This window comes from Poecilia reticulata, chromosome 9 (assembly GCF_904066995.2).
Source record: "Poecilia reticulata chromosome 9, P_reticulata-male-v2, whole genome shotgun sequence".
In the NCBI taxonomy this organism is placed as follows: Eukaryota; Metazoa; Chordata; class Actinopteri; order Cyprinodontiformes; family Poeciliidae; genus Poecilia; species Poecilia reticulata.
In genome coordinates this window covers 28,972,412-28,997,872 of record NC_088838.1, presented here as the reverse complement: position 1 = coordinate 28,997,872, position 25,461 = coordinate 28,972,412, and the positions used below count along the sequence as shown (strand labels likewise).

Sequence of the window (25,461 nt, the reverse complement as noted above, 5' to 3'; positions counted from 1 at the left end):
GACATGTTTGCTGTTTAGACTCGACAAGAACTGTTAAAATGTACATTAAAAAATGTTCTTTGAACCAACCTAAAAAATACTCTAATTTGTTACAGCTGCCTTTCTTTTAGTTTTGTTCAAGCTATAATTTCAATTTCAGAATTATTCCAAGCAGAGTAATATCTTGAGCAAAGCTAATAAACAAATGAAACAAATTGTCTTTTCACTGTAGAACATGGACAGACTTTCAAATCATCAAACTGAGAGTGAAGAGAAGAAAACCTCCCAAACCCTATCTTGTGAATTATATAGAGAAGAACAAACAGATAAACAAATGTTAAATATGTCATTATTAAGCCAAAATAAAAAGCTGGTTGTCTGCTTCAATCACAAATTCTATGTTGAGGAGCATTAATTTTTGTATTATTGTTTTTTGAACATCAAAGTATATTTTTATATAAATATGATAATTAATTTTTAAAGTATTTTAAATAAGCTCTTAACAGTTTTTGGCAGATTTTATTAAAATGTTAAATCATTAAGATGTGATTGTTGATAAAAGTTGAAATATCAAAAGATAATTGTTACATTTTTGTGTTTAATCAGGCCTAGTGACAAATAATACAGTATTTGAATTTATAACCTTCAGAAACTTAGAGTGATAGGCAGTCTATAGGCAGAATGTCTGCATTAGATAAGAAAATTCTTATGTCATTCATTCAACACTTGAGTCTTAACTAGGATTTAAAAAAAACTGTAAGAATTAATTGTCTTTTAAATAGAACAATTCAAGTTATCTGTGCAAACGAAGACCAATATTACAGCTATTCACTGGGATAAATGTTCCGGCAGAAGCAGGTTTTTAATTAAGATTGAGTCACTGTTAGGGATTTGCATATGATTCCAGTTCAATTAGGGCTCATAATTAAGTAGAAGTGGGATAATATGAGGATATTTAGAATTATTTTGGTAGGATGTGGAAAGAATTTGTATTTTCTTTTTGTTGGCAAATTACTTTTGCAGAGATTTCACTTGGTCTGCTTACCTCAGAGAATATTTACTTTCTTTCAGCAGGAGTGTGTGTGTGATGTAGTTTTAAGTAGACGCAAGAGATTTAGGTAATTTATTTGTTTTGCTCATGTTTCTGGAGTTGATAGGAGGTTTATTGTATTTCTGGCCTTTGCAGAAGGGGGATTTATATTCTGTAATGATTGCTAGACTAGGAAGCACCTCCCTAAGCAATTCTTTTAAGACCTTAAGCATCTTTGTTTTTTTTATACATGCAATTGACTGAGTAACACTCACCATTAAGAATATGCTGCTTTCTTGAGAAGACGGACTAACCTTTTTGATAGTAAGAGTCTGGTAGCCTCCTACTCAACTACATGAAAACCCATCATCCTAAAGTAAACGAAGGATCTCAGGTGGATGCTGCAATATTGTTATTCTGTAAACAATAAGATCCACCCATAAAATTGAAAAAAAAAAAAAAAGAACATTGCTGGAGGCATTCAATGATTTAAACTGTACCTGCAGGAAGACATCTTGTAGCAAAAAGCAATGGGAAAAACAGCTGCTCCAACTGTCACTTCGATTTGCTTTATAAATTGCATGCCCAGATGTAATCCATTGTAATACATGATTGCCAGGGATGCTTGTCCCAATGGCATAATGTCTGTTCCATGGACATGTACTTGATTGCGAAAAACCATTTCCTGGAGTTCTTCTGCAACATCATGCATTGAATGAGACACTGTTTCCTGCCATCATTGATATTCCATGTTTCGTTTTTCAGCTGAAATGTTTGTCAAACTGTCATGTTGTGTTTTATTGTTTATTTTTTTTGGCTTGAGGCTTATCCATTTGTTGCAGTTCTGACACGCGATAAATTCACCAGTGCAGCAGTTTTCATTTACAAGATTTTCTGGCTTTGCAGTGAATTGATCAAGTTTCTTTAGAGTTACCCTTCACTTACTTAATAGTTTTTTCTTAGCAAACTCAGAGGCAGAGATAATTTCAAGCGGAATTTTAATTCAGTTTACCTAGACGACCGCTCTTATCAGCTGCGTACCTTCAGCAGGTTATACATTATTTAGCAACCATTTGATGTTTGGCTTTCTTATTTTCTCAAAACCCACTCAACCGTTTTTTTTTTCATGAGGAAGCAATTTTTTTTGCACCAATGTTACCTTATGAAAGCCCTGAATCTAGACTTATGCCAAACTATATGGATGTTACAACAGTGACTGTATAGAATACATCTTTCATTGCGTAACACAATACCCTCAATATCTATTGGCACCCACTCAGAGAAATTATCTTCAGTCCATTTGTTATAATTTTGCCACTAGTACTTTCATTTGGTAAGTGAAAAATGTAACTTTTTAAGTATTTTTTTACAAAACCACTGGTGTTGCATTTCCTTTGGCGTACCTGCCTTTAATGGTTCCTCTCCGTCCCCTTTGGCCAAATACAGCAGTCTTCTTCTGTGACATTTTACAAGGACGGCGCTTGCAGAGACAAATCTTTGATCATTTCTGTTTGCATAGTTTCTCTACATCCTCCAGAGTCAGGGGTCTTCTAAAATCATCTCTTGTTTTTCGCTCCTCTCACAGGTTTTCTCTGTCTGTGACCTGAGATGGTCATGGAAAACATTTGCTGCTAAACCACTGCTGTTTCTATTTAAGTGGTTGTAGGTATGTGGCTCGTTAACACACCTACAGCCACTGCTCGTTTTCTGGTAGATGCAGCCGCATCTTTATTTCACATCTCTTTGCTTTTTTAGAGTTCACAATGCCATCCTCTTTAACAAGATTGCAGGGTCTTTGAAAGAGAAACCAGTTTCATATACAATGAACCAATGTAGAAAAGTTCCATTAACACAATGCCGCAAGAAAATGAAAGATGCTCTGACATCACTTCCCTATTTACTTCCCAGAATCTGTGTGTTCTGCGGCACACACAGATTCATCATCACATGACCAAAGTTACCATAAAGTCTTTGGACATGCGGGGAAATTTGTCACATGACCAGATCATGACTCTATAATAAAATATAGTCAGAATTGTGTTTGGTATATGCACAAAGATATGGAACAGTTTGCAAACATGTACAACTTGTTCGATCAGTAGTTGATTTGTGAAACATTTTGAGTGTAAATTTACAAATGCATTGCTTGGGGACTAGGAAACGCATCTACAGGGAGGCTGCACTTTTCCTTTCATTTATAGAAGCAAATCCTATTCCTTCTAAGCTATTTTTGGTTCTTGCACTTCGGATTTTGGCAACCTAGAAGACATGCGAGAGGTTTGATTCATCCCTGTAAAATCCACGACCCAAGGCAGAGAGCTCTGCCCCCAAAATGTTGCTCTGATTTCCGTGTTGTTCAGGGGTATTCGTTTTATTTTTGCTCTTTTCAGTTAACTAATAGAATCTGTTCTCTTAAGCTGCCAATCCCCTCAAATAACTATGACTCAGGCATTGATGCAGCATAACAAATGGGTCTGTGGAGGCTTTTCCCCTTTCATATCCTGATTCGTACCAAAACCTCAGCTTGTATGTGTACTCGTCTTCTCTGCAGAAATCCGCGAGGCCTTCAAGGTTTTTGATCGTGATGGAAATGGGTTTATCTCGAAGCAAGAGCTGGGAATGGCCATGCGTTCTCTGGGCTACATGCCAAATGAGGTGGAGCTGGAAGTCATCATCCAGAGACTTGACATGGATGGTAAGATTCTTGCTTCCTTTTTTCTGTTTCAGAAAACCACCTCCAATTTGAGTTTTTTAGCTGCTTAAATTGCTTTCCTCAAGGTCCATTCAAACTGTCCTTGCTGGATCCATTGAGCCCAGCTGAAACATTCCTTTGTAATCAACATTTATGACCATAGCAGAGACTTTGGTCAAAATAAGTGCATGTCCGAATGGTTGTTAATAAAATCGCTGTGTGTGAAAAATTCAGAAAAGTTTAAATAAATAAGTCTAAATAAAAATATTGACAAATGTATTAAACTTAGATCACAAATCTCTATTTTATTCAATTAGTTGACAATAACTTGTTTTATTCAACAATTATATTATTTATGTACCTTGTGGCATCGCCCTCAACTTAACCCAAACCTCTGACTGGCTGATTGGTTTCCTGACATCGCCTCCAACCTGGATTCTTACTCTGACTCAGAAAGAGCCAGTAAACCCACCAAAAAGCCATCCTTAAAAACAGGCCAGGTCAAACTTGGTTCACTTTTCTCTGAGTTGTTTAAGTTTGTAAAATGTTGTCCCCCACACCCAGTCACACACTCATGCTCAGTGCCACTTGGTATCTTATTAAGTGAATCACTTTGTTCTGAATCCTAAGTGAAAAACCACAAAAACGTCCAAAATTTAGTGCCAGCAGAGAACAGAGCCACCTGTCCACAGCAGACAGGTCACGTTGATGGAGCAGAAACACCAGCGAGCCCAGAGCGAGACAGATGTATTTGACAGCTTGAACTGAAGATAAGTCTGCTGTGAGGAAGTAAGCAGCTGACCCAGTAAGGTGTAACTGTTCTGGTGCAGAAAGCAGATCAAAGCTGGTTCCAAATGCTGGTCAACTTCCTTTTACTCTCCCTCTCAAAATGGTATCAGAACTTAACAACTGTACATAAAAGCCATTTGTCTAGACTTACAAGATACAAATGAATCTTCAATCTTATTTTACTTAAACTGGAATCAGGTCTAATTCTTATGTTTCAATAGAGTTGAAGCCAAAATCGCTTAATCTCAGCGAAAGAAGTCTAAAATGGACTTCTTGGGTTGACGAAGCTCCACAGTTAATTTTCAGTTTAATTAGATGTTGAACAGCTCCGAAATGCTGAGAAGCAGTATATCTGGCTGATTATTCTGGTATACAATTATCAAACTTTTCCCTTTTCACTTGTAGTTTGAAGCATACACGTAGTGTTAGAATCTTCGTTCAATTTGTTTGTGTTTTCATATATTCATTGAGTAGACCTTGGATAGATTAAAACCAATATTTTAGTATTTTGTCCATTGATTAGCATTTCCTGTTCCTGTTCCATAACTAGAGTATTTATTTTAGTATTCATGTGAAAAATACACAATCATACCTACAATCTCATTGTTTCTTTCCCTTTGTATTAAGGATGACTTAATGGACAGGAAAGGACATGATCCTTTTGATTTATCTTTCTATAGATTTTAATAATGTCTGGTTCAGAAACACAAATACATTTCAAGAAAACGTATTAAAATCCTCTTTTCACCCACGAATTGCCTAACTGTAGAATAATTCCTGTGTTTTTTTTTTTTTTTGCAGGCGACGGCCAGGTGGACTTTGAGGAGTTTGTTACTCTTTTGGGTCCAAAGCTGACAGCGGCCGGGATGCCAGACAAGTTCAACGGCACTGACTTTGACTCAGTTTTTTGGAAGGTACTTATTATTCAGACATTATTTTCTCCTCAAGAGGCAGAGGGGTTGACAGAAGAGTCTCAGGTGTTGCACATTTCCCAGCAAAGAGCCATTTAATGTCAGACAAAAAGTGCCTCTAATTGTCATGTTCTCTGGGGCATTAATAGGATGACTACATTGTCATGACAGTGTTACTGCTTTGATCATCATAGCAAAGTAATTATTAAATTATTTAAAGACATCATATTAGGTAATCATCTTCTCAGGTTGACACTGGAATGGAAATTAGTGTGGTGATAACTGCTCCTGTTGAAACGGAGCGAATAATGGAGGTCTCTGAATATTTGGTTCATCCACTGCCTGATAATAAAACTCTGCTTGGAGAGAAGAGAAGGAAGAACAGAAAGGGCCGCATGTAGCCGAACAGAACATTACGTAAGCCGTGTGGTAGTTTCCATCGTCTGCTGCTGGATTGTTCACACTGAGCCTCCAGTCACACCGCCGAGCTTGGCTCAGGCTGAGCTGAAAATAAGTAAAACACAAACCCTGTCCAAACAGCTGCAGATGCCCGATAGGAAAAATGTTGTTTTTAGTTGTAATAGTAGATCATTATTTATTAAGTTTAGAAAAAAATAACATATTTGTGTATTATTCAATGGGAATTATTTTATTTTGGGATAATAATTTCTGTTTGTCACATTTGAGGACTGGCAGTATCGTAACATTTATTTATCACAGCTGCAGTTTTAGCTCTGCTTTCTGTTTTCTTTATTCATGCACTCACAGACACATCCTGGCAACCATGATGAGTATTTTAGTACTTACATACAGGTACATGTCAGTCTGACTTGAGATGAGCCACGTTTGTCAGATTACAAGTTCTTTTCAGAAATAACCTTTCAGCAGGTATTTTTTATTAAGCCCAGATTTCTCATTGAAATGATGTATTCTAATCTTATAAGAACTCAAATGCCATATTTCCATCAGTTGTAAGCAAGAAAGAAAGGCATGAAAACATCAGTGTGTGTGTAATTAATCCATATAATGTGTTTCGTTTACTGACTGTCTCCATTACATTAGGAGGCACTTGTATGTTGGAAACAGTTTCCTTTCAATTAAAAAAATAATGTTGCTTCAATTTTCTAACAGCGTGACACCAAATTAACTTGAAGGCAGGGGAGCTCTTCCTCGATATTGAGCTGTAAATAGATAAATTTGAAACTCACGATTCAACTGCAAGAGCTTATCATCACTGGGAAAACAGGATTTGTTTTCACTTTCTTTCAGTGGTTGTTAACTTTTATTCAAAGATGCATGTTCAAAGCACTAAACTGCAGCAAATTTCACAGCTTAACTGTGGCGTATATATATATATATATATTTTTTTTTTATTTTAATTGTATTGCAACCTATTTCAGAATTTTTAAAAAGAGAATTTCAATAATAAACCATTCATGTGGCGGTCAGTTAATTAAGCATAAAAAATATTTTCATGATAACCGAGGATGAAAAGTCTAGTGAATACACAGTTTGTTTTTTAGCAGTTCTGATTTGAATATTTCATCTTCAGATAAGAATACTTGTTTTCTTGAGACATGAATATATTTGGCTGCGTGTGGCAAACTCATTAGGATCGTTATCTCTCATTTCAGCTGGGGGTTTTCCATCTGGAGTTTGCATTTTTCCCCAGCCTATGTGGATTTCAGGTTAATTGGGGACTGAAAAGTGCACTCACTAATGAGTTTTTGTGCCAATGGTAGTTTGTGTCTGTGTCTCTATCTAGTCCTTACCTATTGCTACCTATTTATGTGACCACTGCATCTGTGCTTTATCTTGGTTTAAAAAAGGTGCAATCGAAGCATAATTTGCAAAACACCAACTCTTCATGTCAGTAAATGAAGTGTGTCACCTACAATGTTCCCCCATTTAGTATAGTGTGTGTGTCTATTGGGATGAAGAATGTGAAATGATCATTGTGTTGCAGAAAAGGCAAACTAGGTAACCGTTATCTTGGTGTTCATTTGTAAAGCTCACCTGACCATCTGGGCTTGAAGGATCAATGTATAAAGTTACAACACACTTAAAGGTGTCATGTAATAAAAAAATATCATCAGTATTAATCATAACATAGGTTGGAGTGCACTCCTATTGCAAACTTTTCAAACATTTCACTTGTCAAGGTGAGTGAATCTCACTATAGAGCAGACAGAGAGCAGTACATGTGGAGGAGTACATCTTCTCTACTTTTGTTCATCTGCCTTTTTGTAACTGGCATCCATCCATTTTCTTTACACCCTTGTCCCTCAGGGGGGTCGGGAGGGTTGCTGGTGCCGATCTCCAGCTAGCGTACCGGGCGAGAGGCTGGGTACACCCTGGACAGGTTGCCAGTCTGTCGCAGGACAACACAGAGACACACAGGACAAACAATCATGCACACACACACACTCACACCTAGGGGCAATTTGAAGAGGCCAATTAACCTGACAGTCATGTTTTTTTTTGGACTGTGGGAGGAAATCGGAGTACCCGGAGAAAACCCACGCTTGCACAGGGAGAACATGCAAACTCCATGCAGAAAGACCAGGGCCGGGAATTGAACCCAGAACCTTCTTGCTGCAAGGCAACAGCTCTACCAACTGCACCACTGTGCAGCCCTTTGTAACTGGCAGAAAACGTTTAATTGAAATAAACAGAAAATGACATTGGAAATGAAAAAAGATAAGTTTACTTACAAAATAATGTGTTAAAAACTAATATCACCTAACTCTGTGTTCGTTATTTTGTATTAAAGTCAAAGCTGCATCATTAAGACCATCTGTGTTTGTTTGCCTTGTGCATACAGTTGTAAGTGGGCTTTTGTTTGCTGTGTCATAGCAATTTTGCATGTGTGTGTATCTCCAGTGTGACATGCAGAAGCTGACAGTTGAGGAGCTGAAGAGGCTTTTGTACGACACCTTCTGTGATCACCTTTCCATGAAAGACATTGAGAACATCATTATGACCGAAGAGAACCACATAGAGAACCCAGAGGACTGCCAGGTCGATATAGACAGTAAGTAGCAAACCTCTTTGCGAATCCTGTCTCTTTAGTGTTTTTACTTCTCTAAAACAAATGCATAATATTTTTGTCCATAAATATTACTTATACTTATTTGTATAAGTTCAACAAATATTCTGCAATGTGAATTTGTTTTAAAATGCAGCAAAAACTGACTTGGCCAAGAAAATATGGAGATATTTTACAAAACAAGCCTGATTTGAATACAGACATGGACAAATTGCTCTTTTTTTTACTTTTTAGATCTATAACATTTCATTATCAAATGATTGATGGTAATAACTTTGATGCTATTGGATTTCTAATAGTAATTAATAGATGGTATTATAAAAGAGAACTAACATTCTAACTTTACTGAGATTTCAGCTCTGCGTTAAAAATGTGCTGCTCACTTTGTTGTTTCTTCCATTTTCACAAATTACTCCAAATTCTTCATCTTCAGGATGTCCTAAAGAGCTTCAGTCAGTCAATGTTCAATATGTTTCGTAATATCAATTTGAGAATTTTTGTCACAGTTTCATTTTAGTCCTCCTCTTTAATGACTGCCAAGTTATTGACATCTCCAAATAAATAAGTAAGTAAATGCAATCTGCAGGGTGAATCCCATCTGTTGGAGTTCGGTGGAAACATTGGACATAACCTGCCAGGAGCAGAATCAGAGGCAGGTGGAACAGAAAAGGTTGGAGAAAATTCAAACAAAAGAAGATGAATGACATCCTGTCATCACAAATTAAGTAAAACAAATGAGGATATAAAACCTCAGAGAAGTAATTTTTTTTCTTCTTTGGGAATTTATTGCAGGAATTCCTACTTATTCTATCTTAGTACAAATCTTTACTGAAAAAAACAAACAAACACTTTTGGTCGATAAAGCATGGAAAAAGGAGTGATGTTACACTTGCAGATCCTTACAGAAGACCGAGTCTCTCAACTCACCTAATGCCTCCTATTCCATTTGTTTGTTATCCCAAATCTCTGATTTGCATTTCAGTCTAGGTGAAATTATGCAGCATACAGGTGTGAAAACAAATCATTGTGGCAGTGTTGATCCCACAACATTGTGTTTTCAATCAGATTGTTCTTACGGAAATAACTATCAGATAGCTTTCAGGCATTGAATGACGCTGGACTCAGTGGGCCTCCAAAATCTTTATTTGTCTTCCTTCTATCTTTCCTTCTGTTTTTTTATTTATAGGCTCCAGCCCAACACAGCAAGTCAAGCAAACCTGTGTGCGCAAGAGCCTCATATGCGCCTTTGCCATCGCTTTCATCATCAGCGTCATGCTCATTGCAGCCAATCAAGTGCTGCGAAGTGGCATGAAGTAAAGCCTGTGAGACTCTAGTGGCCTTGATCTCCACCTCATGGCTACCATAAAAAAAAGAGAAAAATAAAACAACTGAAGAGACAGTTAAAAGACTATAAAATGGACATCCCAGAACTGCAAAAGATGGTAACAGATGACTGCAGATTAACTAAGGACACCTAATGCTTGGATTTGTCTTAGTTACAGACGAACATATCCTTTCAAAGACACAAGGATCACATATTCAAAAAGACCAGTGTGTACTATTGACAATACATATCAAACTTCACAAAACCTTGACTACTCATCAGCTGCTTGCATTGAGCAGAGTTACATTCAGAGTTGTGTGCACTTTTCAACTGTCTTGGCTGTCCTGTTTTGTATTTGTCTAGTGTACCATGTCGCTTGGCATGAAGGGAAAAAAAAAAACATTATCTAAGAGAAACCTTTGGAATGTTTGCAGAATTGTGTTACAGAGGCTCAACAGGATTAAGATGTGCTGGTAGGTACGGCATTGTTCAAAAACAGTAGGGATTGAGAATCATTTGTCAAGAGTCAAAGATCACGGAAAGGGTTTGCTTTTAGTTGGTTGGTTGTGTGTATGGTTTCATTCATTTACAGTCTGCTGGGGTTCAATTTAAGCTCATCAGAGCTGAGATCAGCAGGTGAAGATCTCAACAAGACAGAATGTGACAGAAAAGTGACAAGTCAAAGAGGGATGGGACACGCAGAAAACTCTTCGCACTCTCTGATTTGGAGGCCTCAAAGGAAAACTACATCTATGCATGAAATGCATGGATTTAAACAGTTGTCTTGATACATTTGTAAAAGTTCTTAATGTATGAATCATCATCACTGTGTTGTTTTTATTAAGGTAAAAACTGTGAGCAAGATGTGTGGTAAAAGATCTGGGTAGATAAAATTAAAAGTAAATTCAACTTCAAGACAAAAACTGGTTGCTTTTTCAAAAGGCAAAAAAATATTTTGGAATAACTTAGCTACTAATGTTTTTGCCTTGCCTGGCTCTCAGTCATCTTTCTCCACCACAAGGCAGCAAATGTCTTAAAGTTATGTCAGCTGTTGTGCATTTTAAGCCAATCTGGCGTGTGCTTAGGATTCAAATATGAACGAATGTACTTATTCATTTTTTCTGTCTGTATACAGCAATAACTACGTAAAATAAATGTTGTGAACTGCTGTGAACAAGCAGTTCTTCAGCTGTCACTGGATCTACCTGTAGTAGAAAACTGTTGAAAAACTGAGGTTTGGCAAAATAATAAATAATTAATTTGAATGAGAATGGGTTTGAAATAAGCAAAACAAGGTGTAAAATAATGCAATAACATAAAAAAATAGCACCACATGCATTAGAATTTAGTGTAGATTTGGATTCATGTGCATGAATTTGATGATGTCTGTTAGTCCTATTGTCAATTGCAGGACATACATCTTAAATTGCTGAGAAGCCACATGGCATATAGACTCGTGGAGATTCAATGTTTAAATCAAGATGTTCTGCATTTTTCCTTTTGCAAGGAAATATTTTGTTCTACCTTAATTTAGATAACAAATCACAAAAAAGGCTTAAAAGAACCAGGAAATGAAAGATTTCCACTCTCTCCTCCATTTTTGACTCCATAATGCAAAAATCTGAATTATTTGCATCCAGTGATTACACTTCATTAGGATTGCTGAGTGGCCACTCCATGGACAGCGACAAAATTAGACTATTCTCTTGCCTGTACTGACGCAGTGGGAGCAGGAGTGGCCAGCTCAGTCCTCCACAGCTGCCATCCTGCGACTTTAGATAAATCCCTCCTCCAACACGCCTGAATCCAATGAATGACTCGTTAACCAGTCTCTACAGAGCTGTATGACATACTGGTGAAGCGAACAAAACAAGAAAAAGCAACTTTATAAGGAACATGCTCAGAAAAAAAAAAAAATCTAGATCACTTACAATATGTACGTTTGTTCTCATTCAGCACTTTAAAGTGTGTTTCAACACACAACTCACAGTCTTTATTGTTCATCCATTTCTTGGAAAGAGTGTTATCATTAACAAACTTTATCATGGATGTATTTATTTTTGATAAGAATGTGATAGAACGGGTATTAACTGAGGGCAAATAATAGGTCTGTGTTTTTTAGGAAGGGGTCATTTTCTTGGAGTTTTAAACATTTGATCTGTTGCCTTATTTTTGTTAACACTGGCATTGTACATACACATAGAAATCTGTTCTATGTATCACTAATCAACAGAGCTAATTATAGAAAATTATTTATTTTACATTAACAGAGAGTAACAATAAAAAAAACCCTATCCAAACTTGTTACTGGCCTGCTACACTTTCTCTCCACTGTACTGTACTTTTGATACGTGTCCTTGAGTATTGCAAAAATGTTTATTGAGTGCATAATATCTGTTCATTGACTCAGATGTTCTGTCTGTTGGGTGGTATTTTGTATGAATAACCCATACAGCAACCGTGTCTATGTGAGGCATATGTGAAATAAATTTCAATTTGCCAAATGCTCAGTTGCAGACTTTTAGATGATTCTATGAGACACCCTGGATCAGTTTCACCGTATTGACTGACACCCCTGACATATCAAATTGAAATCTATGAAAAGTAATGGATTTTTTAGGGTTCACTGAATTTATGGGTTACTTTTCCCCCCCTTTTTTTTCAGAAATCTTAGGAGTGCTTTTGGTCTCATCTGTTATATTTATCCCACATAAATTGCCTCTTACATCTCTTTTTTCCCGCTGCGAACAGTTTTAAAGGCCCAAAATACAGTACAAGAAAAGTACAACAGTACTTTAAAAAAGATTTCAAATTTGAATATAAATTTAACTCATTTTTAGGCAAAATGAACAACAAAATAACTAAGAATTCAATTTGGTAATACCTTTTTTTTTCCACTTAAAGGAATGTAGCACAAACATATAAACATGGATCTTTATGTGAAACTACTTTTATTAAAAGACTCAAATCTCTGGAGATCTATATGCAGCATAACGGGCAAATGATGTTTATAGAATGTGAACTACATGTCAAGTGTTAAAATAAAACATGTTTTGTTGTTGGAAATCAATGGTTTATTTCTCATCAGGTAAAATAACTACCTGTTTCAACAGGTTTTCTGCTCATTTCAAAGCTAATGAAAATTTTATTTTAATTTATCTTTTTTAAACAACGTTGATGTTTTAAAACTCCATCTGAAACTATTGGTTCAAAACATTGCTCCTAAACAATAACATCTCACACATTTGCATAAATATAATGCTGAAAACATGAATACATGCACACAATAAAAAACAACGACATTGTAATACAAAAAAAATAAAAAATTCAAACGACTATGTTCTGGAGACACTATAATCTTTATTTTTGTCTCAGTCGTTGTATCCCTCTGGATGAGCTCAGTGGGAACATCATTCTCAGCAGCTTCTGATTTACAGTCACCTGGTGTGGTTGACTGCACATTGACACCAGAGGGCCACAAGCAACGTTTCATGTGACGCAAACATCGCATGAAAAAAAAAAAGCTACATAGGCAGAATTCATGAAGCAATGCAGTATCTTACATATTTTCAGCTGTTTTACATCAACTATGTGCAAAATGAAACAGTCACACAAAATCAGGTTTGCATGCCAATTTAACAAATTTGAACACAAAATATCTTGATGAATTTTCTCCTTTATTGCTGCTTTAATAAAACACTTGAAGGAGGCTTTTGTATGGAGAGCCATTTCAGCCAAAATTAAATAAATAAATAAATGGGTGAAATAAATAAAAAATGAGTAAAATAAATCAAAAAATGAAGAAAATGAGTGAAATAAATAAATAATTTGTTAAATAAATAATTTAGCTTTTTCATTAACCCATTTTTTCATTTATTTATTTTTCATATTATCAATTTCTCAATTTCCCTTTTTTCATTAATCTATTTTTCATTTACCCACTTTTCATTAATCTATTTTTCATTTAACCATTTTTTAATTTAGCTTTTTCATTAACCCCATTTTTCATTTCTTTATTTTTCATATTATCAATTTCCCAATTTCTCTTTTTCATTAATCTATTTTTTATTTATCCCTTTATCCATTTACCCATTTTTCATTAATTTATTTTTCAATTAACCACTTTTCAATTTCCCTTTTTTATTAACCCAATTTTTTCATTTATTTATTTTTCCGATTATCAATTTCTCTATTTCTCTTTTTCATTTATCTATTTTTCATTAATCTATTTTTCATTTGTCCATTTTTTCATTTATCCCTTTATCTATTTACCCATTTTTCATTAATCTATTTTTTAATTTAAACATTTTTTGATTTCCTTTTTCCATTAACCCGATTTTCTATTTCCCAGTTTCATTAATCAATTTCTCATATATCCCTTTTTTATTTACCCAATTTTCTTTTATCTATTTTTCATTCAACATTTGTTTGAAAAATCTTTACTTTTCCCATTTTCCAATTCCCCTTATTCATTTAGTATTTCCTTATTTTCTTATTTATCACATTCTATTTCCCCGCAAAACTTAGGAAAAAAATAAATGCAAATGAGGAGAGGCACGTCATCAGGCTACAACTTCCCCAATTGGTTGTCACACCCATACTTTGCTTCAAGAAAGATGGCGACCTACTAACGGGTTATCAATAAGCTGAAGCTCATTAACTTAATTAGAAAATAGTGTTATTACTCCTGACTTTAGTTCGCGTGTGGCCGCTCAGACAGAACGTGTTTCAGTTGGCGGCTCTCATGGACTCAGAGCTTCACCGTCGGGAGTTTTTATAGTTTGAACGAAGCGGCCGCTGAAGTTGGCTTACGATTGAAGGTTCGGGACACCTTCGTAGCTACCAGCTGTGATCCAACTATAAGGAGCAACTTTACTGTACATCGTAAGTGAACTGCAATATCCAGAGGCAGCTCTACGGAGCATCGACCTGAAAGAATGAGAGTGGAGAGCCTTGGAGATCTGCATCGGAGGCCATCTTTCAGACATGCACCGCTGCTGTCCGTCCAGGATCCTCCGGTTGCCCAGACGTTGCACGGTAAGCTACTAACGCTGATGTTTGTTTTCCAACTACAGTCATATTTAATCAATGGGGCTCAATTACGATCGCGGGAGGTTTTGAGTTGATCTCGGCAGTAGGTGACCAACTGAACGCCTCCAGGATGTTGAGACCAGCACGTCCTCTGATCCAATACATCTTATTAAGGATAAAATCAACAAAACGTGTTCAAATTAATGGCCCAACAGGTTGATTAAAGACAGTAAAAAGGTAGGAGTGGTTTCGAGTCGATCGCCTTGTTTTACCTTTGTAAACAGACAACCTGAATACAGTGACCTTTAGTGAGGGTACAGAATGGAGAATGGATAAAAGCTGAACTCCTGCTACAATCTCTGCCTCTCTTGGTTACATCCCTGAGGTGTGCCAAGTGTGGCCCACATGCATATGCACTGTTGAAAATGAGAAGCTGACATTCACAAATGACATTGAAATAAATTCTAGTCCAACTTCTGGTTTGTTGCTATTCCTCTGGATCCTGTTGGAGGAAAAATATCCCAACTTCACAAGATGTGGCTTTAACCCAACTCCTGTCAGTCTGAAGTTTCTCATATTTAGGTCATCAAACCAAAGTTCAGATCTACCATAACTGGTTCCATCGCCACCAGGTCAAAAGTACAGCTTTTTGGCGCAGCACATTTATTAATGTTTCCATCATGTATGTTTTCAGATGCAGACCATCCTGCAGGCCTCTGGTCTCAGTGTTTCCCTTCAGACTCCCAGTGGGCTCACAGCTTCAGAATGACCAGAGACCTTCACCTTTCTGGAGCAGGAACACTCGGCCAAATGCACTGGTGACACATTCATTTAAAAAAATGTGTCTGTTCTTATACCATTGATATGCATTAACCGTTTGTATTTTACCGTTTTGAATAAACAAAATGTTTGATTATTATGAAATCTGTGTTCCTTCTAATATGTGAAGTTCTAATTTAATCAAATCTCATGTTTTCACGTCCCAGAGACAATAAAATGATCGTTTGTTTGTGGCTTAAAGTAAACGAAACAATCTTAATAGAACAAAGCTACAAAAATAGAATACAGATTGAAAGTTTTGGACCTGTTTTATTTTTTGGTTTCAGTACACTGAAGATTCTTCAACATGAAGCTAAACAGTGAGTGGAGTACCTTGTATGTACGACAACGTAGAAATGAACAAACATGACATATTGGGTTCTTAATAGCAACCCTAGCAGTTATTTTACACAGCTTGGTTTATTGAATAATGATTGTGTTCATTTACAGACGCCTTCAATTGGAAATCTGCAATCTGAAGTGTCAGTGAAATAGTTTAACCAGTCAGTCCTCAGGTCTGTCTGCCCTGCATGTTTCAGGCCTCAGTAAATGTCTGATGGATGAGCTAATGCTATCGTTTGTATCAGGGGCTCTGGAACAAACACTTTAAAATGTCAATGTCCTGTATAACAGAGTGATATAGACAAATGTTTTCATCTCACTGTCATTTCCACTCTATAGCTGAAGTTCATCACATTTCTGGATGTTCTGTGTTTCAGTTAAATTGAAGTTAGCAGGTTTTTAATCAGGGCCACAACACCCTGTGTGTGTTGGGTTTAAGAAAAGAGGCTGCTCTGTTGAGCACCAGCATTCATATTTCCTCTGATGTTTGGGTGAACTCTTCTCTGTGGAGGTCGGCCGTCTCTCTGGTTCTTCCTGAAGGAGATCCATCAGGAGTTCTGGTGCTGCTCACAGTGCAGACTGTTCTCCTCACTGTCAGCCCTGGTCCCTCTCAGCCAGTATCTCCAGTCATTCTGTTCCTTCACCCTTGAATAAACATAACAGAATATGTTCTGGGTGTTATGATTAATTTGTTAATTGAAACAATGTTTAGTATCAAAATAAGATTAATTTATTTCCTTAACAGTTCCTTCTCCTATTCCCTCAGAACGGCAGAGTTTAGGAGTGACTAATTACATTTACTTAAATATAGTTGAGTAACTTTTTGAAACTCAAATGAACTTTTAGGAATACTCTTACTATGCTGAACTTTTTACTTTTACTCAAGTCATTTTATTATGAGGCATCACTATTATTTAAACTAATTTTTCATTTTGTCTTTAAAATACCAAAATTTCCACTGAACTTAATATTTTGGGCCTTCTAATTGTGTAATTTTTTTAAGATATGAAATAATAACTTGATCAGTTACTCAGTACTGATCAACTTTTTACCAAATGCTTCTTTACTCTTGTTTAATTTCTTATTCAGCTATAATTTACTTTGAGTAAAAACATGTTGAAGTGCTACTGTTATTCCTGGAGTATAAATTGTGGGTCCTCTGTCCACCTCTAAGGAACAGTAACCACATGTTGAGGCACACGTTGACCAAAAACAGGGAAACTAAGGTGGGCAAGTTATACATACAAAGAAATACTTAAATTAATAGTCATATTTACTTTATATGCATGTGGGCCACACTTGGCACACCTCAGGGATGTAACCAAGAGAGGCAGAGATTGTAGCAGGAGTTCAGCTTTTATCCATTCTCCATTCTGTACCCTCACTAAAGGTCACTGTATTCAGGTTGTCTGTTTACAAAGGTAAAACAAGGCGATCGACTCTAAACCTCTCCTACCTTTTTACTGTCTTTAATCAACCTGTTGGGCCATTAATTTGAACACGTTTTGTTGATTTTATCCTTAATAAGATGTATTGGATCAGAGGACGTGCTGGTCTCAACATCCTGGAGACGTTCAGTTGGTCACCTATTGCCGAGATCAACTCAAAACCTCCCGCGATCGTAATTGAGCCCTATTGATTAAATATGACTGTAGTTGGAAAACAAACATCAGCGTTAGTAGCTTACCGTGCAACGTCTGGGCAACCGGAGGATCCTGGACGGACAGCAGCGGTGCATGTCTGAAAGATGGCCTCCGATGCAGATCTCCAAGGCTCTCCACTCTCATTCTTTCAGGTCGATGCTCCGTAGAGCTGCCTCTGGATATTGCAGTTCACTTACGATGTACAGTAAAGTTGCTCCTTATAGTTGGATCACAGCTGGTAGCTACGAAGGTGTCCCGAACCTTCAATCGTAAGCCAACTTCAGCGGCCGCTTCGTTCAAACTATAAAAACTCCCGACGGTGAAGCTCTGAGTCCATGAGAGCCGCCAACTGAAACACGTTCTGTCTGAGCGGCCACACGCGAACTAAAGTCAGGAGTAATAACACTATTTTCTAATTAAGTTAATGAGCTTCAGCTTATTGATAACCCGTTAGTAGGTCGCCATCTTTCTTGAAGCAAAGTATGGGTGTGACAACCAATTGGGGAAGTTGTAGCCTGATGACGTGCCTCTCCTCATTTGCATTTATTTTTTCCCTAAGTTTTGCGGGGAAATAGAATGTGATAAATAAGAAAATAAGGAAATACTAAATGAATAAGGGGAATTGGAAAATGGGAAAAGTAAAGATTTTTCAAACAAATGTTGAATGAAAAATAGATAAAAGAAAATTGGGTAAATAAAAAAGGGATATATGAGAAATTGATTAATGAAACTGGGAAATAGAAAATCGGGTTAATGGAAAAAGGAAATCAAAAAATGTTTAAATTAAAAAATAGATTAATGAAAAATGGGTAAATAGATAAAGGGATAAATGAAAAAATGGACAAATGAAAAATAGATTAATGAAAAATAGATAAATGAAAAAGAGAAATAGAGAAATTGATAATCGGAAAAATAAATAAATGAAAAATTGGGTTAATAAAAAGGGAAATTGAAAAGTGGTTAATTGAAAAATAAATTAATGAAAAATGGGTAAATGGATAAAGGGATAAATAAAAATAGATAAATGAAAAAGAGAAATTGGGAAATTGATAATGTGAAAAATAAAGAAATGAAAATGGGGTTAATGAAAAAGCTAAATTAAAAAATGGTTAAATGAAAAATAGATTAATGAAAAGTGGGTAAATGAAAAATAGATTAATGAAAAAAGGGAAATTGAGAAATTGATAATATGAAAAATAAATAAATGAAAAAATGGGTTAATGAAAAAGCTAAATTATTTATTTAACAAATTATTTATTTATTTCACTCATTTTCTTCATTTTTTGATTTATTTTACTCATTTTTTATTTATTTCACCCATTTATTTATTTATTTAATTTTGGCTGAAATGGCTCTCCATACCGGAGAACATCAGATCATTATCTACCCCGAAAATAAAACTAAGCCCATTTGCACAGCCCAACAAAGTAAACCGTCGGGAGACCATCTCCAGTGTTTGCCAATCATCATAAATTTATACTGCACAAGCTGCATACAGATTATGATTTTGTGTTACAGATAGCAAGCTCGCTCCAAAATGCAGCACGGTAATTTATATCTGCGCGTTTTGCTGCATCTGATCACATTTATTTCCAGCAGGCACATTAGCATTCAAATCAAGCTGCGGTATTTTCCCACGATGAGCAGGTGATTAAAAAAGGTGCTTCTCAAAGAAGCAGCAGTGGAGAAAAATTAAGCGCTTCTCATTTATTGCTGCTGATGTAGCCTCTGTTGATGAAAACAGGAATCTGAGCTTTTAAATGTCAAATGTTTTTCGTTTTTCCTCTCAAAGTTTAGTGACTTGGATCAATTTTTCAAGCCTTTGTTTAATCAATAGAAACCTGTTGTTGAGAAGTTTAAAAGGACAAAGTCGATAAGACTGGTTTAATATGAGTAAATATTGGTCACAAATGACTTCATAATCTGATTAAATAAATCTTTTATTAATTTGTTCGTTCTCACCTTAGAAACAAATGAGCATCATTTCTCATTTATTTAAAATAATGCCAATTTTCTTCTGTTTCTTGTCTTTTTAGACATTCATATGGAGGGCACAGTTAATGTGAACATTTCTAATGAGGAATATATAGATATTCTTGTGAGATGTTAGAAATAACTCAAGCAATTCATACATTAAAAAACGAACAAAGAGAATTTAGCTGCGTGTTAGAGCTGGAAAGGTAGCAAACACATAAAAAGGATCTCTGAAAAAGTCATAGAAAGATGAGAAACCATTTAAAGTCTCCCAGAATTTAAAAAGTATTTGTGCTGGATCTGCAAATAAATATTCCTCGGTTTTATATTAACTAATGGTCTATGAAAAGGGTTTTTATTACTTTCACAAAACTGTCTTTATATTAATGGAAATTGGTCCTGGCTTCACTTCTAAACTTCTGAGTCAAAATCTGGAAGTGGATTTAAACCACTTCCAGATTTTAACCACTTCAATTTAAACCACTTGTTCTCAACATTTCTACATAGAGAAGTCAAAATATAGGTAAAAGAGTTGCTCATAAGCCTGGGAGCACCCACAACTTAGGGAATACCTAGAAATACCAGGCTCAGCTTTTATGCAATAAGCAATGCTCTCAGACTCAATGGTCTCTGTGAAAAACTGTTGCATATTGAGGAAGAAAAAGCATGTTGAAGCTTGTTAAAGTTTGCTGGAGAAGCGAGAGTGGTGCTGAACTAATATATTCTGGTTTGATGAAGACAACGCTGAACTCTTCTGATGGCATTTCACACAGCAGGTTTGGAGGTAGAATGGCTTCACACGCTACCCCTAACACACGATGCCAAAAGCGAAAGTTGGACGGGACTGTTTTACAATCTAGAACTCTTGTAAGAATCGTTATAATTACTAAAATAAGCTAATATGTAGCATTCTGATGTGATCCTCAACCATATTCTTTTTAAGCATCATGTTACCAGCATTACTTGAAACCCCATTTTTTTCTACCACCAACCAAAATGTTTTCTTGTCTTTTTAGAGAGACACTTCTCACTGCAAAGATTTCACGAGATTCATTTTGAAATCTGACAAACCTAAATGCAAAAGTGCAAAAGAGCTGGAAGGTTTGTTTCTGCTGATTAGAATACATTTGATCATTTCGCTTTTACAAAGCTGTTAACTGAGAGTTTAAGGTCAGAGCAAGTAAAAGACCACTACAAATCTTTTTCATGGCAGAGTTTAATGCCTCAAAGCGTTGAAAGCCAGGATGTTAAATGTAAGGACATGGCCCTCTGTGGCCTGTGGCCCTCAGCTTTGGTCAGATGGCCCTGCAGGGACTAACAGATGGATAATAACCATGCAGTGCCAAAAGTTCAGAAGATTTGTACTGCAGAAAAGCAGCAGGAAATGTACCATTTAATCCTGTTAGGTCTCTAAAAATGTAAGTACAGTGAATACATTTTCCTACTTGCGTGTGTTTTCTCAGCAGCGTTTGATGGTAAACACTTTAAGACAATATGATACGTAAGCTGTGTGTATAACATATCATGTCTGCAAACTGTTTGGGTCTTTTTGAAAGCTGTTCAGCTTTCCAGGCTGGATAAAAAGGCATCGAGACATTTGTATCCAGCTCTGCTTCTTCTAAAATCTGCAATTTTGAATCTAATCATCCATAATTGACACATTGCCCTCTTAACCTGAACTAAAAACATTGAAGTTTATTTAAGCGCAGATTTGAAACCCTCCTAGCTGAGACAGAAGGCTAATGGCCAAGTTTTCTTCACCGTAACAGACTCGAAATGATCATTATCATTATGGACTCGAAATGATCATTACTTGATGCCATAATTCAGAAACAGAAGTGAAAACTGTAATCATATTTCCCATCTGGTTGGGTATTAAACTACTGGCACTAACCTCTATTCCATCACTGTCAAAACTCAAATCACCAAGCTAAATGAAGCTTGTATGTAAAGTTTTTAAAATTTCAGAATTTAGACCAACTACAACTGTATTCTTTTAAAGAAATTGTCTGTATTTTAATTTTTTTATCATGTCTACTTGTTATTTCTCTCCCATTACATAGAATGAATATTTCAATATTCATCTTCAGCAATCTTGTCTTATGGCAGTTTCTCTCCATCATTCAAGTTGTAAACATTAGTTCTACATTTATTGGCTAATTTTGACATCATCCATGCTGGAGCAGAGCAGCAGGGTGGAAATTATGCCCTCAAAGAGTTAAGGGCTGTTGTGTTGACTTTTACCGATTATGAAAAAAAACCCATACAATCAAAGCATGTACCTTTAATTAAAAAAACATTTGAATAAAACTTATTTCGGGGGATGTTGTTTGACACATTGTGGCAGGTGAATCATATCCATTCCAGGAGTTTGAATTTCAAGAGCTACAACAAAAAGCTGTTGTGCTTCAGCAGGGACTAGTGCACTTTACAAAAACGTCCTAAATAAAGAAGAACATAAATGAAAACATTAAAGCAACATCTTAAGACAGTAAGGAAAGAAGTCAGTTTGGGCTCAAATTGGCCTTACAAATGGAAAATGAGCTAAAGCATATCACTAAACTTGCAAAGTGACTTAATGACAACTAAGCCTTACGCACCAAGAACCCCACTTTGCAGTTTGAAACCTTTTTTTTTCTTGCTGAAATTTTAAATCCAACTTTATGTTATAGATTTAATATAACAATTTTATTTCTCATTGTCGCAAATGTCCCTTGCCTTTTCACCCGACAGAGTTCACGGTGTCATGTTTTTGCCTGTGTCTGCAGTTGTTTTCTGTGGCATTATCATTCTTGTCATGGTTATGGACTCGAGCCAAGACCTAGATTGGATCAGAAGCCAGAGAACTTGGAGTTTTAATTGAATTGAATCCGCTGTCTCCCCAGGAGTCTACCAGTGGCCCGTGGTGTAGAAAATACTAAGCAGGGCATTAAGAATATGCATGAGATTGGTAAGGGCACATTAACTAGAGGTTTTAAAGAGGTTAATAGCTTGTGAATATCAAATTGTAACTTTTCTTCTTTGACACTGTGATCCGAATTCAGACTGCAAAATAAATAAATAAATAAATAAATAAATATTTCTCACTATGTGCCTGCTTAAAAAGTTTATGAACTGGGGGATGAAAAATGGGGTCATATGAGATATCAGCTATGCCCTATTCTGCTCATACATTTTCATATCTGTGTTCTCTCAAACGTTTTCATCTCTTTGATTTGCTTCGTTTCCCTTGGAAAAACTCCCAGGTCGGAGAGGAGTTATTAGTTTATTCATCAGTCTTTGCTGTTGTTTCTCACAACTGTTTGTCAGCTTGGAGGCAGCATGATCATCTGGCTAAGTATCACAGTTAAAGCGCGTTTTCCCCAAAGCTCATGTGGAGAGTTCTCAGAAGCGCAGCAGTCTCCCGCCTCAGCTGTTGCTGAACCCGCGACTGAAAGCATACGGCCACAAACTGCAGAACACAGAGTTCACAAACAAGTGCTTTTTGGGCTGCGGGGATAATGAATCATGTTTTATGAATAAATTATTAGTAGTCAAAAATTAATTAATTTTCCACATGCACGGGCATGCATACGCATTTCCACCTAGATTAAAGCAACAGAACGGAGCATGACTGGTCACATGGATGAAGTTCATTTATTGGGTGGAGATTACAGATTCAAAGCTAGAGATATGCGAAGTGGTGTTCTTTATTTAATATGGCTATGGAACAAAAATCTATAAAATTTGATTAGATTTCCTAGTTTTGTTTGGTAGATTTACTGTTGCAACAAAATGTAACCTAAATTATTGGAAGAATTGTGATCAGACATAAAACTATGAGCACCGCACTAAGACTAACAGAAGACAATAAAGCTGCAGCATGTAGCTTTTCAAAAATATGTTTTTATATATTTGTTCAAACTGTCAACATGTCAGGGCAGTATAATACGAGAAAGACAATCTGTAAATAGATCTGCCTGCAGACAGACTGGGACCGCCTCTGATACCAAATCATGTTATTTACAAAACAATTTACAAAAGTGTTTTGATATAAAAACCTTAATTTGTAAGGAGGAGGGTACTGACAACTAATTTACAAGTTCACCTTTCAAAGCATACAAACACTGTACAGATCAAGTAGCCCAACAAGAAGCACAAATTAAAAACAGGGTATTGCAACAGGATTTCTTTAAATTTGCAGTTTGCTTCCAAACCTTGAGCTATTGTCTATGATGCAAAACAAATTTGTATGACATTATCCAAAGTATTTACGACTCTAGTTTGCCGATTCTCAGTTTCATCAGAATTTTTCTTAACTTCCTGTTGCAGAGGAATTACCTTTCTTACCCAGGAAAAGGCAAAAAAGCCAAAGCTAGACGTCTTATCTCCATAGATCCAATGACTTTGGCTTAAATACACAGGATAATGATTGGGACTTTATTTTATAAGATTTAAATAGGCCTGTAGTCCTTTCTCTTCAACTTTTCAGATCTGTGCTTTTTGTTACATGTAACAAATTAGAAGATTTCATTGAAAAAAGCATCTACAATGGTAGCTGACAAAGGAAGGATTAGAGAAAAAGAGGGTTTGAAAAGTGCTGCCTTTGTCTCTGCTGCTGCTTCTCAGAGACAGAGATGCTTCTCTGCTGATGGGTTTCTGTTTTGTAGGATGAAACTGACAAGGTTACAAGGAGTAGAGCTGATGTGTCAGTGAGAGAAAATAAAACACACACCTGCACATTTAATATTATCACACTCTGGCTGTGTTTTCTAATGTCTCATCATTGAGACATTAGAAAATGTCCCAACTTTCCTTAAACTGCTAATCAAGGATAAGCAGTTTAAGGAAAGTTTGCAGAATAAAGGAAACCTAAGCCTAACTTTCAAAAGACCTGTACCGACATGAGGTCACTGCATCATAGAAATAAATGTCGACACAAATAGTGCATTATAGCAATGTGGAAATTTGCTATAGACTGACAATTTACAAAACACTGACAATTTACAGTGTTTTGTAAATTGTCTATATCAGTGAAGCCTAAAAGTGAGCTGTTTCCACTGATCATGAGATGTTTTCATAACTTAAATGGAGTCTACCTGTGATGAATTCAGTTACCTGGACTTGATTTGGAAAGGTACACACCTGTTTGTTTTTATATATATATATATATATATATATATATATATATATATATATATATATATATATATAAAATGGCAGAAGGAAAAAAGAAAAACAAGCTTTATTCTATATTTACCCGCAACTAGAAACAGATCCATTTGAAACTTTTTAAAGCTGCCTTGGAAACTTTACTATTAATTATGTTTATAATACTTCCCTTATGCTAAATTTTAAGTCATATAATAAAACAATTTTTGTTGTTTAAGTTTAGAACATTATCGGAGCATGGTACTCGATGGTCCTTTGAGGTTCTGACATGTTCAGAATACACAGAAAAAACCTCCATAAAGCATATACACACACACACACACACACACACACACACACACACACACACACACACACACACACACACACACACACACACAATCTCACGTCCAAAACATACTTATATTCCATCAGCCTTAACTTCTTATCCTTCTGAAGTCTCAGAGACCAAAGATTTTTTTTTTTTTTTTATGTCAGAGCATACCTCAAAGGAATACAAGTCACGCCTCAATCAAATACTGGATGCTTCATCCCAGCTTATTAGTGGATCTCTGTTACACTGTGGAAAAATAAAGGTCTTTATATTCAAGTTCAGAGTCATGTTATCAAAATATCTCTTGGTAGCAAAGTAAGTCAAGTAACACCAAAAAGAAGCAGGATCTTTAACTCAAGACTCAAGAAAATATGCTTCAAAGTGACTGAAAAAAAAATCACTTAGAAAACATTT

The 25,461-nt window shown here is 36.0% G+C and overlaps 1 protein-coding gene across 1 annotated transcript in view; it reads left to right on the top strand.

Moving 5' to 3' along the window:
* Positions 1–12,280, top strand: part of cabp7a (calcium binding protein 7a) — a 28,040-nt gene extending 15,760 nt beyond the window's left edge. The window contains exons 2-5 of the mRNA XM_008417898.3: positions 3,561–3,704; positions 5,292–5,404; positions 8,285–8,435; positions 9,637–12,280. Coding sequence (XP_008416120.1) covers positions 3,561–3,704; positions 5,292–5,404; positions 8,285–8,435; positions 9,637–9,767 — 539 coding nt within the window. The 3' untranslated portion in view covers positions 9,768–12,280. The remainder of the gene's footprint in view (positions 1–3,560; positions 3,705–5,291; positions 5,405–8,284; positions 8,436–9,636) is intronic.
* The last annotated feature ends 13,181 nt before the right edge of the window (positions 12,281–25,461 follow it).